Source organism: Meriones unguiculatus, chromosome X (genome assembly GCF_030254825.1).
Source record: "Meriones unguiculatus strain TT.TT164.6M chromosome X, Bangor_MerUng_6.1, whole genome shotgun sequence".
Taxonomy (NCBI): domain Eukaryota; kingdom Metazoa; phylum Chordata; class Mammalia; order Rodentia; family Muridae; genus Meriones; species Meriones unguiculatus.
Window position 1 is genome coordinate 124,448,490 of NC_083369.1, and position 15,613 is coordinate 124,464,102.

A 15,613-nucleotide genomic window follows, 5' to 3' on the forward strand; every position below is an offset into this window, starting at 1 on the left:
AGGAAGTTGATCCTGGTTTTCTAAATCCAAGTTATATATGACTGTTCTAATCACATCAACATTTTTTAGTATCCCAAAGTACGTCACACTTCTTCCCATCTATTTAATTTCTCCTCCTGAAAGAAAAGTAGTCCAGAATTCCCAACTGTATCCAAGAAACAATTTTTTTAAATTCATTTATAAGCTAATGCATATACATTTCACCAGAATTCTGTGGGATGGTGTAACTTACATTCTTGAAATTATCCAAAAGCACCACATTGAGAAATGCATTTTCCATTCTTTCCAGCCCTTGGTACAATAGAAGGCTCTTTCTTTTATTGATTTTGTTTTGTTTTTTCTTACTCTTGTGATTATATGCAAATGTATGATGTATTTGCATGTAGCATGAGCACACTTGTGTGTGTGAATTTGAGCATGTATGTCAGTCCTTGTCTTCCATCTTGTTTGCAGCAGGGTCTCTTGTTCATTGTTGTGATGCCTTGCCAGCTTGCACTTGAGCTCCTGAGAATCCTCCTAACATTTGGTACCATGCCGGACTTTTTATGGGAAGTCTAAGAATTTGGAATCAGTTTCTTGTAGTTATACAGCAAGTGCTTTACTCGCTGAGCCATATCCTGAGCCCCAGTGCTCATTCTTGTGTCATGTAAGATGTCAAAGTAGAGAAAAAGCACACCTAAAAATCTCACTCAAACCCATAGAATAGAAAGCTTTTATTAGAGGTATTTTCTGCATGGTCCAGAAAATGATCTGTTATAGCTATACTTTCCATTTTTAATGAATGAGTTTATTAAGTATATGATAAACCAAAGTAAAAGAAGAAAATGATAGAACAAAATATCATCAAACTAGGTACTCAAAATCCAGAAATCTAGTAGCGAAGCTCCACTGATGCAGTCATCAGAGATGACTGTTTGAGACAATCTCAGGCAGAACAGAATGTTCCCTTTGATAAGTGCTCTAAGTAAAAGAACAACAGCATAAAGATAACATGCTAAAAACAGAGGCTCACAAGCATATAACAGACTGGAGAAGCCCTGGTACCACAGCCAGCTGAAGTTCCCAAACAAGATTCATGGGCAGAGCAGAATATTCTCTTGAATGAGGCTTCCAAGTTTGGTTGTTTTGGTAGGTTTTTTGTTGTTGTTTTTGTTTGTTTGTTTTGTTTTGTTTTGTTTGTTTAAGACATAGAATTAGCATTGTCAAATTGGGCCGTCACAGCTTCCATCAGTATCTAACTGGCAAAGTTTAACCAGCCAACTGAAGTTCCCAGCTAAGCTTGGTCTCCATTGATGAGCTTTCTATGGCTAAATTTCTGGATCTTTACTACTATAGATACCTTTATATAATCAGATAAAAAATAGTAGCATCTGTTGGAAATGATTTACTTTCTAGCTGCTCTCAAGGGTAGGGTGTTTTTTACTCTTGGGCTGTTTGGCAATTCTTTCCTTCTCCCTGTCACAGAGTATAAGTGGGCTCCTCAGGCCCAGACAAGAAGCTTTGGAAGCCACTTTGAGAAACCATACATGACAACTTACCAATAAAGCATACTTTACAAAATGAGATGATAATCTAAGTCTTGATTAATTCACCATGGTATCACTGGGACAGAATGTGGTGTTGTGCCATCACTAATGAAACCATCTCTAATACACTGACCTTAACAAAGTACATGTAGTTATTGGCTTACTCGTCTCTTCTCACTTCCCCCTTTAATTTAGGTTACCGAATTCGCCTGGGCTCTAGTACTGACAAAAAGGATACAGGCCGACTCCATGTTGACTTTGCCCAGGCTCGAGATGACTTATATGAGTGGGAGTGTAAACAGCGTATGCTAGCAAGAGAGGAGCGTCACCGTAGACGGATGGAAGAAGAAAGACTTCGTCCACCATCCCCACCCCCTGTGGTCCACTATTCAGATCATGAATGCAGCATTGTTGCTGAAAAACTAAAAGGTATTAGAAGTATTTAAGAGTCATGATTAAATGAACTCTTTTCTTTGGGAATTGTAATAAATATCAGTGTGCTGTTGTTGGTTACCCTTTCAATTTCTGACTAATAGATCTTAGTATTTCTTGTGTTGGAGGCTTGCTGACAGTACTAAGTAACTTCAGAACCAGGAAATTTGTCCATCCCACCTGTGTCTCAGTTACCTCATTGTCTCAAAGGTTGGCACTTTTCTCTCCAGATATTGGATAACTAATAAGAAATAGTTTCCCACTTGCCATACCATAAAATTTAGGTGTGATGGTTTAGGACTTAAATGTGCCCCTTTCTTAGTGGGTACAAATGAGAATTAAGTTTTCAGTCAGTGAGTACATCAGCATGATAGAACTAACTGGATATGACCCTGTAAAATTCCAGCACAGATCTCTTTCTAAAGATGGCAAAATGAGCTGGTATTGTGGGACATGCTTGTAATCCCAACACTCTGGAGGCAAAAGCAGGATGATCACCAAGAATTGCAAGGCAGCCTGGGTTATAAAAAGAACTCCTATATCAAAATAAATAGATAAAAAACAAAGATGGCAAAATGGAGGCCCAGAAATTAGTCACCATGTGTATGTATTGATTACCCAGAAGACTTAGCTACTACCTAGGAAAAGGCGCCTTTATTGTTGTTAAAGGCCATGGTATTCTAAAGCAACTACGGACACTTCTAGTCATTACTAAGCCAAACTCCTTTTTTTTAGTTTAGATTCCTGTCTTGCTTGATTCTTAGAGCTGTTTTGCTAATTTGGCATTAATCACCTTGACTATTCTCTTGTCTTAGTAACTCAAATCCAATCTCTTATTTTCTGAGTACAGTTGATTTTATTGAATGGATTCTGCTGTCCCATTGATCTTAGTGATGACACTGACTTATCTCTAATGGCATAAATATGCCCTGCTTCTGTACTTTCATTTCAGCAAGATCCCACTAATTCTACTTTCCAAATAAATAGGTCTCATTTGCCAAACTTGTTCACATTACACTTAAGAAATCTCTTTGATTGATTTTTACTTTCTGCAATGGAAAAAACAGAAATCATAGCATCCCAAACTGAACTAAAATAATGGTATACTTTGAAACACTGGAGAAACCTTCACATTGGTAGGATGCCAGCTTTAAGACTTGTCTATTTACATGACATGAAACAAGATACTTTACTTTTAAAAAGAAGAAAAAGAATTTACTGGTCACACAGCCATCAAGAGAAGCACAATCGAAGTCAACATAAAAGACCATATCCAAGTAATGAAATGAAAAGCTGCTGCATGGGGAGGAGTCATTTACTGTTGTCTCTGCACTGAAAAGTGGGAGGGGCAAAGAAAATAAAATTGCAGAGCAAGATATATCTGCTTGACAAAGAGCTTCTATCCAGAGAGGGATGTGAGGCTCTAGAATGCAACTTCAATGAATGCTGTTAGAATCTGTCTCACAGGTCTATAAGAACAGAGTATGCAAGTAGCTAGCTCAGGAAGCTGACTGGCCTGGAAGGTTTGGAACAGCTATGTTTTATTAACATTACAGAATGGTTCCTGATGAACTGCAGAAATCTACCTGGAGGCAAAAGAAAAAGGTGTGAGGACATACAGAAATAAAAGGAACAACATCAAAGTACATTGTGGCTAGGACTAAGTGGAAGGGCTAGAGTTCAGGATTGGATTCCAGTGCAATGTTATAAAGGGTTGAAGATCAAAATGCATATAGATAAAGAACTACCCACTGAGCTCTTTCCTTAGCCCTCTCCATAAGTATAATCACATGTTTCCAGGGTAAAGGATACTGACATATCCAGCTTAAGTGCAACATTTTCATTGGCTTCCATTATTAAAATGCAAGATTATAGAATTGTGAAGTTCCCTTGCTGCTGATTCCTCTCTCTCTCTCTCTTTCTCCCTCTCTATCTCCCTGTCTCTATCTCTGTGTGGGTGTATATACCTGTGTGTCTGTGTCTTTCCCTCTCATCTCCCTCTTTACATCCATCTCTCAAATAACCAGATAAATTAAAAAATTCCCAGTACATGAAAACTATAATAGTATAAAAATGTAGGTTTTTTTTTTCCTTTGAGGGAGTGAAGTGTGTGTGTGTGTGTGTGTGTGTGTGTGTGTGTGTGTGTGTGTACTGGGAATGAAAACTAGAGCCTCACACATTCTTATATCCCCAGAAACTTTACGAAAGAAAAAAACCCTCGTCTTTCTGAAGCTCTTCATTAGCCATAACCAGTCAGCCTAGCCTTTTATTATTTCTTTATTCCTATGTGCTGCCTATGTACTCATGTGTGCATGTGAGGTTTCTTACCTTCATTAATTCCTGTAACTATCATAGCAGAAGAGCCATGATGACACCTTTGCCAAAATATTGGGAAAATAGAATGAAATTTGGTCATTGTCAGTAGTTTTCAAAATAAACTCTTTTGTTTCAGACGATTCCAAATTCTCAGAAGCTGTGCAGACCTTGCTAACATGGATAGAGAGAGGAGAAGTGAACCGCCGCAGTGCCAACCATTTCTATTCCATGATCCAGTCAGCTAATAGCCACATCCGCCGCCTGGTGAATGAGAAAGCTGCCCATGAAAAAGAGATGGAAGAAGCAAAAGAGAAGTTCAAGCAGGCCCTTTCTGGAATTCTCATTCAGTGTAAGTAGAAGTCACAGTTCTTCTGGAAGGCTGAAAGAGCCCTTCACATAATCACCACTTGCCCTGCATAGGATCTCAGACCCGCAGAGCTTTCTATTTCAAGTGGCCAGCAAGATGACCTTCCTAACTACCTTGTTCTCTCCTTATATCAGTGGTTCTCAACCTTCCTAATGCCATGACCATTTAATACAGTTCCTCATGTTGTGGTGACCTCAACCATAAAATTATTTTTGTTGCTACTGTCATGAATTGTGATGTAAATATCTCTGATATACAGGACATCCGATATGCCACCACCAAAGGGGTCGGGATCCACATGTTGAGAACCACTGCCTTATCAAATCCTAAAGCTCTAATCAGAGGACATACGTGAGAACCCTGTGTTTCTCTACTTTAATTTCTTCATCTCTTCAGAAGGACTGGGATGTTCATAGACCACATCTTCTTACAAGATGTGGTACTCAGTGGAGGATTAGGATATTTTATTGCTGAAGTTAAGAGTATAGTGATAGAATTTTATAGCTGTGATTTCCAGATTTGCATGATTATGGTCATGTAAATACGATTTCAGTAACTTGTAGTAATGAAAATGATTATATGTTTCTAAGATAAGTGCATGAAAAATAAACTTCCTACTTCTACAATTTCAATTTACTTTTTTTCTTCCATTATATTCACTAGATATAACAGAAAGCATAGAGACGAGAATCCATTGAAATTTTAATTTATATGATTTTAAGCCATTTTAAGTTATATGATTTCAGATCAATCCAAGTTCTTTTTTAAAATTTATTTTTAAATTAATTATAGTTTATTCACTTTGTACCCCAGCTGTACACCATCCTACATCCTCTCCCAAACACACCCTTCCTCTCTCTTCTCCTCTCATGCCCCTCTCCAAGTCTCCACTGATAGGGGAGATCCTCCTCCCCTTCCCTCTGAACCTAGCCTAACAGGTCTCATCAGGACTGGCTGCATTGTCTTCCTCTGTGTCCTGGTAAAGCTGCTTCCCCTCAGTGGGAGGTGATAAATGAGCCATCCACTGAGTACATGTCAGAGACTGTCACTGTACCCATTTCTAGGGAATCCACTTGTACACTAAGCAACCATAAGCTGCATCTGTGCAGTGGTCCTAGGTTATTGCCATGCATGGTCCTTCATTGGAGTATCACTCACAGAAAAGTCTACTGTGCCCAGATGTTTTAGTTCTGTTGCTCTCCTTGTGGGGCTCCTGCCCCCTCCAAGTCTTTCTATCTCCCCCTTCTTTTATAAGATTCCCTGCACTCTGCCCAAACTTTGGCTATGAGTCTCAGCATCTTCTTAGATACCCTACTGGGTAGAGTCTTTCAGAGGCCCTCTGAAGTAGGCTTCTGTCCTCTTCCCTTATTTCTCCCTCTTCCAATGTCTATCACGTTTGCCTTTCTGACTGAGGATTGATCATCTTACCCAGGATCCTCCTTCTTGCTTAGCTTCTTTAGGTATATAGATTTAGTATGTTTATATTATATATAATATATATTTATATTATGTATTATATATTTTATATGTTATACATATATAACATATATGTGTCTTATACATATATTATAAATAATTATATATAATATAAGCATATGTATTATATATAATGCATACATTATAATATATGTTTATATTATATTATATGTCTAATATCCACTTATAAGTGAGTATATCCACTTCTGGGATACCTCACTCAGGATTAGCTTTTCTAGAACCATACCTGTAAATTTCATGATTTCCTTGTTTTTAATTGCTGAGTAGTATTCCATGGTGTAAATGTACCACAATTTCTATATCGATTCTTCCCTTGAGGTACATTTGGGTTGTTTTCAGATTCTATCTATTATGAATAAAGCTACTACTAACATGACTGAGCACATGCCCTTATTGTGTACTTGAGCGTGTTTTGGATGTATGCCTAGGATTGGTATAGCTGAATCTTGAGGAAGCACTATTCCTAATTGTCTGAGAAAGCACCAGATTGATTTCCAAAGTTGTTTTACAAGTTTACATTCCCACCAGCAATGGAAGAGAGTTCCCCTTTCTCCAACATGTGTTCTCACTTGAGTTTTTTTATCTTAGCCATTCTGGTGCGTATAAGGTGAAATCTCAGGGTTATTTTGATTTACATTTCCCTGATATTTAGGGATGTTGAGCATTTCTTTAAGTGTTTCTCTGCCATTTGGTATTCCTCTATTGAGAATTCTCTGTTTAGCTCTGTACTCCATTTTTTAATTGGGTTACTAGGTTTGTTGCTTTTCAAATTCTTGAGTTCTTTATATATTCTGGATATTAGCCCTCTGTCAGATATAAGGTTGGTTGAAGATCATTTCCCAGGGTGTAGGCTATCGTTTTGTATTGATAACAGTGTCCTTTACTTTACAGAAGGTGTTCAATTCCATGAGGTCCCATTTATTGATTGTTGATCTTAGAGCCTGTGCTGTTGGTGTTCTGTTCAGGAAGTTGTCTCCTGTGCCAATGAGGTCAAGACTCTTCCACACTTTTTCTTCTAAAAAATTTAGTGTGTGTCTGGTTTTATGTTAAGTTTTTTGATCAGTTTGTACTGTAGTTTTGTGCAAGTGATATATATGGATCTATTTGCATTTTTCTACATAGAGACTTCCAGTTAGACCTACACCATTTGTTGGAGATCCTTTGTATTTTCCATTGTATAGTTATGGCTTCTTTGTCTAAAATCAAGTGTTTGTAGGCGTGTGAGTTCATTTCTGAGTCATCCATTCGATTCCATTGATCCACCATTATGTTTCTATGACAGAACCATGCAGTTTTTATTACTATTACTCTGTAGTACAACTTGAGATCAAAGATGGAGATAGGTCCAGACCACCTGTTGTTATACAGGATTCTTTTGTCAATTCTTTTTGTTGTTGTTGTTTTGTTTTGAGCTTTAATATTGTTCTCTCCTCTTATATTTGAGCCCTCAGGAGCAAATGAGAGTGTAGGAGATCTGTCAAATCAGTGGTGTCGACTGTTTGGCCACTGGGCAGGAAGACCATACTTAGGGTAGCAGCCTCTGCAGTCTCATTACGCACGGAGGCTCCTGCTTGGGCTAGCTGCCCCACTGTAGCTGCAGACTTGGGAGGCATGTAGTGCTGCAGCCTCTGCTGTTTCAGTCACCACACCACTGTTGCCTTTGCCAAGCAGGGAGGCTGGTGCTTAGGTTAGCAGCCACTGCCAGCTGCCTCCACTGAGCAGGAAGGGAGGCCCATGCTTGGAGAAAGGGGAAGTGCAGGGGGGTTGAATATTCACTACTCTCAGTCCCAGGAGACGTCCACAGGTGACCTGGATCCAAACTGTCCCAGCTCACGGGTTGTCCCCTCTCCCCCAGGAAGCCTCAGTGTTGATGTTCTGGCTTCACCTGCCCCTCCACTCAACAATTTCGGAGTTTTGGATCCTGTGCCCCTCAGATACAGTGTGCGCTGGTCACCGCCAATGTAGACTCCCCAATTTCTCTCATGAGATAGATCAGATAAATTCACAAGTAATATTTTTTGTTGTTCACCATGTAACAAAATTATATGGTCACATCTTTTCAATAAGAAACTGTATTCACCTTAAGAATCAGAGCAGTTTTATGATTTTGTTTTTAAGCATTTATGGTTCACTCTTGCTATAATCTCTCCATACTTAACTCATACATAATTGGTCTTAAGGAGTTCTTTCATTTCCACTTGTATTTTGGAAGTCTATATGGACATAAAGTCCAAAAGGGAAAGCAGGACTTCAGAATAAGTAGAAAAAGAAAGCAGCAAGAATTGTGAGAACACAGTGAAAACACTGTTGTAAAGAAAAATCCTATGCCTGGATTTTTGAAAAATCCTTCTCTTCAGTGCTTTTCTTTCTCTTAAAATACTCCAAGCTTTGCTTCACTTAAGCCAGACATATGACCTAGAAGGTTAAAGTGGATGCTTGCAAGTCTAATGCCTGAAGTTCAGTCCACAGAACCAGCATGGTGGAATGAAAAGACTGGCTCCCATAGGATGTCCTCTGCGCACCCTTGTGCCCCCCCGACACATACACACTGTTTTTAAGTTTCCCTCTCTTGAAATGACTAGCTGAAAACCCCAAATATTTGTGTGTGTTTCCCCTTTTATCATTTTAAGGGATCTTGAAAGATATTATCTAGGACTATATTCACAAAGATTCCTTTGATAGATTGTTCTCTAGTCAACAAACCTATGTAAGTATGATTAACATAGATTCATCATTTTATATTTAGATTTGATGGTTCTGGTTAAACATACCTTACAATAGTGAAAAACAAATTTTCCTTGAAGTTAAGCAATCCAGTTTCTAAAAAGGGTCTACTTAATAAAATGATACAGTGAATATGAATAGTACACAATCATATGTATGAACTGTTATAATGAAACCCGTTGTTTTATATGTTATCTAAAAGTTAAAATAAAATAAAATAAATAAAAGGGCTCAGTAGTATAGTTGCTGGTATAGTTTGCTTCTATGCTATGCAAATTTAGTAGCACTCAACTAGATACAAACTCTGAACCTAAACCACATTTATTTTGACTCTTGCTGTCTTTTTCTTTTGCCTAAATGAATATACAATTGTTGTATTAAAAGCTTTGCTCATTGTGTCACCCCAAACCGGGAGATTCATCTTAATGAATATTTATGTCTCTTTCCTTGTCTCTTTCAAAAATCATACATAGCACCCATTCTGATTTGAATATGCACCGTGCCCATAGACTCGTGCTTGTCCCCGCTTGGTGCTATTTTGAAAATTGTGGAACTTTAAGGAGATCTAGACTTCCTGGAAACAGAAGATCATTGAGAGTTGCTGTGAGGATTTATAGTCCTGCCCACTCCTGTCTGCTCAGTGCTTCTTAACTGGCAAACACTGACCACCTCATATACCTTCCACCATGTCTTCCCTGCCATAATTAAATGTATCTCTTCATAAACTGTGAGCCAAAAGAGACCTTTCCTTCCTTAAGCTAAATCCTTCTTGTCAGAATTTTATCACAACTATGAGATATTAGTTATATTAGTACCTCGGTGCATGTAGTCATATTCAAGTATAGCCAAAGCCTTATTTGTGTCATAACAACTTAGTGAAACAAGCCTCATGTTTCTCTTTTATTTTTTCTCTCTTACTTTCTATCAATGGATGATGATTTGGCCTGATCTGACTACCGATTTGATACTGCAGTTGAGCAGATAGTAGCTGTGTACCATTCTGCTTCCAAACAGAAGGCATGGGACCACTTCACAAAAGCCCAACGTAAAAACATCAGCGTTTGGTGCAAACAAGCTGAGGTTGGTAACTTTCTACTAATGGGGACACTTTTCTTTCTTAACAAGTTATTGATCTGGCGTTTAACCAGAATTAAACAGTGCCAAGCTCCCATGGTCACAGCAAGGCTCTAGTGAAACACTGAAATGTGTTCTATACCCTGTCACTGTCCAGACCACCTGCTGTCAAAGGTTAATAAATGTGCATATGTTGTCTTAAATGCATCTTGCTGGCTAGAAATCTTATTAGTGAAAATGTAACTGGGATAATTGTAAGTTTACTTTTCTACACTAGCTAGTATTGGTAAAAATAGTAATTACTGACCTATGCTTCTAGTGTAGTAATATTATGATTACTACTAAATGTAACTGGGATAATTGTAAGTTTACTTTTCTACACTAGCTAGTATTGGTAACAATAGTAATTACTGACCTATGCTTCTAGTGTAGTAATATTATGATTACTACTAAATGTAACTGGGATAATTGTAAGTTTACTTTTCTACACTAGCTAGTATTGGTAACAATAGTAATTACTGATCTATGCTTCTAGTGTAGTAATATTATGATTACTACTAAATGTAACTGGGATAATTGTAAGTTTACTTTTCTACACTAGCTAGTATTGGTAACAATAGTAATTACTGACCTATGCTTCTAGTGTAGTAATATGATTATCTCAAAAAAGTGTTGCCTTGGGAAGTCAGTCTCATCCTTTTATGCACTGGCAGGGCTTTCTTTAAAAATCTGGATAGCTTAAACCTTAGACACACTAAAAGGAATGTAGGTTTATGTGTATTAAAGGGAAATGAGCTATTTAATGAAAATTAAGAATTATTAATCCATAAAATCCAAAGTCTAAAATGTTTCTAAAATGAAAAAAATTTCAATGTGATTTTACTGATCTAAAATTAATGAAGACACTATTAGATTTGTATGATTCTATACACTCACTGGACAGATGTCTTTAAGAGACTGCTGAGTGACCCCCAGTTCTCTGTGATGAGCTAGAACTGATGTCTTACAGATTCCAAGTTTAGGACCAGAGTTTGGCTTATTTTCCCTTAAACTTTTATTAAGATTTTAAGCTGTTCCCATACAAAGTGTCTTAACTATTCACAGAAGGCCAGAGTGGAGAAACTGCTACCCCTCTTTGAGGAACTTAGTATACTATGCCAAGCTGGCTAGTTTGGTAATGATCCTTTTTAATTGCTTTACTTTTCTGTTTGTGTGTGAGAGGCGCTCCTGGTAATAGAACTGGAAGAGATGCTAAGAGAAGGATGAAACTCCTCCTCTACTGCAAGTTGATGCCTACAGTCATAGTTGTATATATTAGGAGGACTCTTTTCTACAGAATTATTTGAAAATCTTTGTTTCAAATTTGCCTACACTAGATGCTATACCTTGGATAATGTATAAAAAAATAGAACCATAGCCATATAGCCATAATCATTAAGATGATAGGCTCTTGCATCCTTCCTCAAAGAAGATTTTACACCACTGAGAGAAAAGGGCTTTGATGACTGTAACTGACAAAATAACCTTTTACATTTACTTCCATTTCATACACAGAAGAACTGTTTGCAGGTGGGTAATGAAGTCATCTGTGCACCCTTCTTTTAGCACTCACTTGCATTAAGAATGGCGGTTGGCCTTCAGCCATCCAGTAACATACTAACCCAATTTTGCATCAACTTAATTTATATTTCTATTATTTACCATACAAGAGACAAACCTGTGTTTGTGAGTTGCTTCATTTTATTAAATGATATATGAGGATCAAATTGTTATCTGAATGTACAAGCTACTTATTTCCCTGGCCTCTGTTCTTTTCCATTCCCTCATGACTCCTTTGTACCATGTTCCTTGTTAATGTTGAAAAAATATATATAGGTTAGTAGGATCTTGTTACACATATAATAAGGTAGGTTAGTAGGATCTTGTTACACATATAATAAGGAGTGTTGATATTCTGGTAATGGTATTTCTAGTGTAAAACATGAATAAGATCAATGTTAGTTCACATAAAGTTTTGTGAAACTATGGTTAAATAATTAATGTGTAATGATTTTTTATTTGCTTACTTTGTAATAAATCAAAGATGTCAGCTTTGTGATTCTTTGCATGCATTTCCTTCTGTCTCTGGCTTGTTTCTTTCTATGTGAAAGTGCTTTTGGCCCTCCATTGTGAAGCAATGTAAATTTCCTTTTTTCTTGTATTTCAATTTTATTTATTTATTACAATTTATTCACTTTGTATCCCCTCTGCAGTCCCCTTCCTCATTTCCTCTCAGCTCCACCCATCCTCCCACTTCTTCCCCTATGACCTTTCCTTAGTCCCCTGATAGGAGAAGACCTCCTCCCCTTCTATCTGATCCTAGCTTATCAGGTTTCATCAAGGCTATCTGCATAATCTTCCTCTATGGCCTAGCAAGGGTGTACCCCCCAAGAGGAGGTGATCAAAGAGCATGCCACTGAGTTCATGTTAGAAACAGTACCTGTACCCTTTAATTGGGAACCCACTTGGAAACTGAGCGGCCAATGGGCTTCCTTTGAGCGGCCACTTGGAACCCACTGGGAAACTGAGCAGCCAACAGGGGTTCTATGTCCTCTCCATTCATGGTCCTTGATTGGAGTACCAGTCTCTGCAGGCTCCCATGGGCCCAGATTTTTTGGTTCTGTTGTTCTCTTTTTGGAGTTCCTGTCCCCTCCATGTCTTTCTACCTCCCTCTTCTTCCATAAGTAATCTTGTACTCTGCCCAAAGTTTGGCTATGAGTCTCAGTATCTCCTTTGATACCCTGGTGGGTAAAGTCTTTCAGAAGTTCTCTGTGGAAGGCTCCTGGCCTCTTCCTTGTCTTTTCCTACTTCCAACGTATGTGAATTTGTAAGTTTCAGAAAAGGTTGCCACCATTAGAGCAGACTCAAAGTCATTACAATGCCATTTCAGAGATCACTGTCTATTCATTGTTGAAATGAGATGTACCACGTGTTTACGGCGAGAAAAATGATGCCATAGGAACTTTAGGGCCACTTCTGTTTTAAAAAAAGTATTCTTTCAGTGACATGTCTCATTAGACTTCTTGTAGTGATTAACACATGCAAATTACTGAAAATGTTTTTGCATGTCATTACCACATTTTGGCTGCAGTACTGAGTCAACATGTCACAATAAGAAATGTAGCAAATCTGAGAGACAGCCATTACTTTTGATGTCTGTACTTCAGTAGCTAGGAATTCATTCCCTATGTGTACTTGTATCTAAGCTATTAGAATGCCTTTGGGGATACATGCCACCTATAGTCTTTTACTCTCAAAGTATTTGTTATTATTTGTTTCTCTAAGCTTTTCTGTTCTAACAAGAAAATACAGAAAAGGGGTATGGAGTGCATTACCAGTAAAGTTTTCCAAGAATTAACAAAATCTTACTTTTCTTAGAAGTACTGTCATTTACCAAATGGTCCATCTAAATATCCTGTAATATGGTACCGCATAGCCTCTGCTGTTATCTTTGCTTTTGTTCCATTTGTGTGACTTAGAATTTGCTTTTTGTAGAAAGGCAATGATAAAAATCCTTAATTTTTTTTTTTGGGGGGGTGGTTTTTTCGTTTGTTTGGTTGGTTGGTTGTTTTTTTTTTTTTTTTTTTTTTTTTTTTCAATGCAGTTTATTCAGGAACATTGAACAATCCTCGGACCCCGGGGAAAGCCAGCCCACAGCTTAAATAGCCTCTGGGTAGCCAACCCAGGCGTGCCACGGTGGCAATGCAGATAGGTCCACATACATGGAAGCAAGCCAGATCCTCGGCCTTAGCCAAATGTGGAGTTGTTCGTGACAGAGAGCACTCACCATCGGGAAGGTGGAAGGCGGAAACCAGCTCCATCTTTAAGGCATAGCATTCCGCAGCTCTCTACAGTTCCCCCTTTTTGTTTTAGACGCATCAGGCAAGAGTAGAGGTCTGATCTCTGATAATAGAAATAAATTGGGACTTTGTACAGATGTTCATTTAGGTGTCATCCACCCAAAAAGCATCAGACCGTCCGATACCTTTTTCTCAGAGGCGGGACCTGGGGCATCAACCCGCATGCAATCAGACATGCTCTTCTCTGGGTCCAAAGCGGCTGACCCTGAGTGCAGTGCTTAGCCTCGCATCCTGAGCGTATCATTTTAGCTTTTTATGGTATCCAACCATGCTTGGGGAGAATGTCCTGCTTCAATGGCTGTAAAGGCCTGAATGATCATGGCTGCATCACACTGTTGTGAGACTCTAATCTTGCATATATACCACAGGCAAACCAAGGAGACCAACACCAGAAGGCCTGCTAACACTCCCATGCCCGCCCATTCCTTCAGATGATTCATGGCTGCAGCAATCCATGTTGATAATCCTGTGGCTAGTCCTGCGTCCACTCTGGTAGAATTTACTGTGACAATGGCCACTCTCAGCTGCTCCATCGTAGTATCGAAAACTCCAGTCCAATTACCTAAAATATAGCTCGACAATTGTTTAGACAGATTGTTTTTTTTTTTTTATAGCTAAGAAATTTTATAATACACAGTGAATTCCACTGATTAACTTAGGAAACTCTTACCCTGTGTTTTTCTTTTTCTCATTTTATTATTAGCCAAAATAACAGGTGATTCTTGACCAGCCAGGTATTTTGAAGCGTTTAGGTAAAATTTGCCCCTTAATATGTTATATTTCTAGGGGTGTTTGAAGCTGTAAAAGGTCCATAGGTTAGGCATATCATATAGTTACTAGAGTTTTGTGTTTCTAAGATCTTATGATGTCTTGCCAAGCTGAAAGAAAAAAAAAATGCTTTGTGGATACTCGGAAGCTGCAGGACAGGTCTTAGTTTTAAGATCTTGCTGCCCCGGGATATTTTCCTAGAATGAACACAATTTACTCCCTTGAGAAACATAATAACTTTATCTGTATGAGTGATGTGTGTGAGTTGAGAGTTGCTCTTTGATTATACCATGTGACAGCCTACATTTTGTTAGAAATCGAGAAGGCCACTGTGCAATATTTGCATTTGCTACTGTGTCAAACTTTGTTATAATCACCTTCCAGTAACAGCTCTGATGAAAATTGAAACTAAGTCTCATGAGATAGAGGAATGAGAAATGCCCTTATTGTTCTCTATGCAATGAATCTGAAAATCCATACCACATATTTTTTATGGCACAGCCTTTAAAGTTCGTTTATGACAAGTAAGTCATTATTTTCTTCTATTTTAAGTAAAGTCATGAGATGTACATGAGATGTACTGTATTAGCATCTGATTTTTCTGCTACTTCTTTTTTTTTAAGTCATTATTTTATTTTATTTTTTTTCCCTGATAAATTTTTGACACTTTATTTAATTTTTTTTTTTTTTGCAGTTCTTCCTTCTTCCATTTATTTTTTCCCTCACACTACACCTCTTCAGGGTCTTTGACCACCCTCTTGAGTCTGGGTAATTTATACTATACTCTGGTAGCACTGAGTTATTCTACATTGCTGCATGCAATTTCTTTTTTTTTTCTTTCTGCTACTTCTTAACAATCAGTGTGGATATTAAATAGCACACTTTTTAAAGAGTGAGTATTAAAGAGTTAGTGAAAAGATTTAATGAAAGAGTTAGTATTAATGAAAACTTAACTGGAACTAGAAATTAGTTTTCCTGGTAAATGAATAAAAATGAGGACATTAGTACAA

The 15,613-nt window shown here is 37.9% G+C and overlaps 1 protein-coding gene across 6 annotated transcripts in view; it reads left to right on the forward strand.

Moving 5' to 3' along the window:
- Enox2 (ecto-NOX disulfide-thiol exchanger 2) overlaps window positions 1-15,613 on the forward strand; it is a 319,919-nt gene that overhangs the window by 262,671 nt on the left and 41,635 nt on the right. For all 6 annotated transcript variants that reach the window (XM_060374476.1, XM_060374478.1, XM_060374480.1 and 3 more), the window contains 3 exons: window positions 1,722-1,955; window positions 4,411-4,623; window positions 9,836-9,942. In XM_060374476.1, coding sequence (XP_060230459.1) covers window positions 1,722-1,955; window positions 4,411-4,623; window positions 9,836-9,942 — 554 coding nt within the window. The remainder of the gene's footprint in view (window positions 1-1,721; window positions 1,956-4,410; window positions 4,624-9,835; window positions 9,943-15,613) is intronic.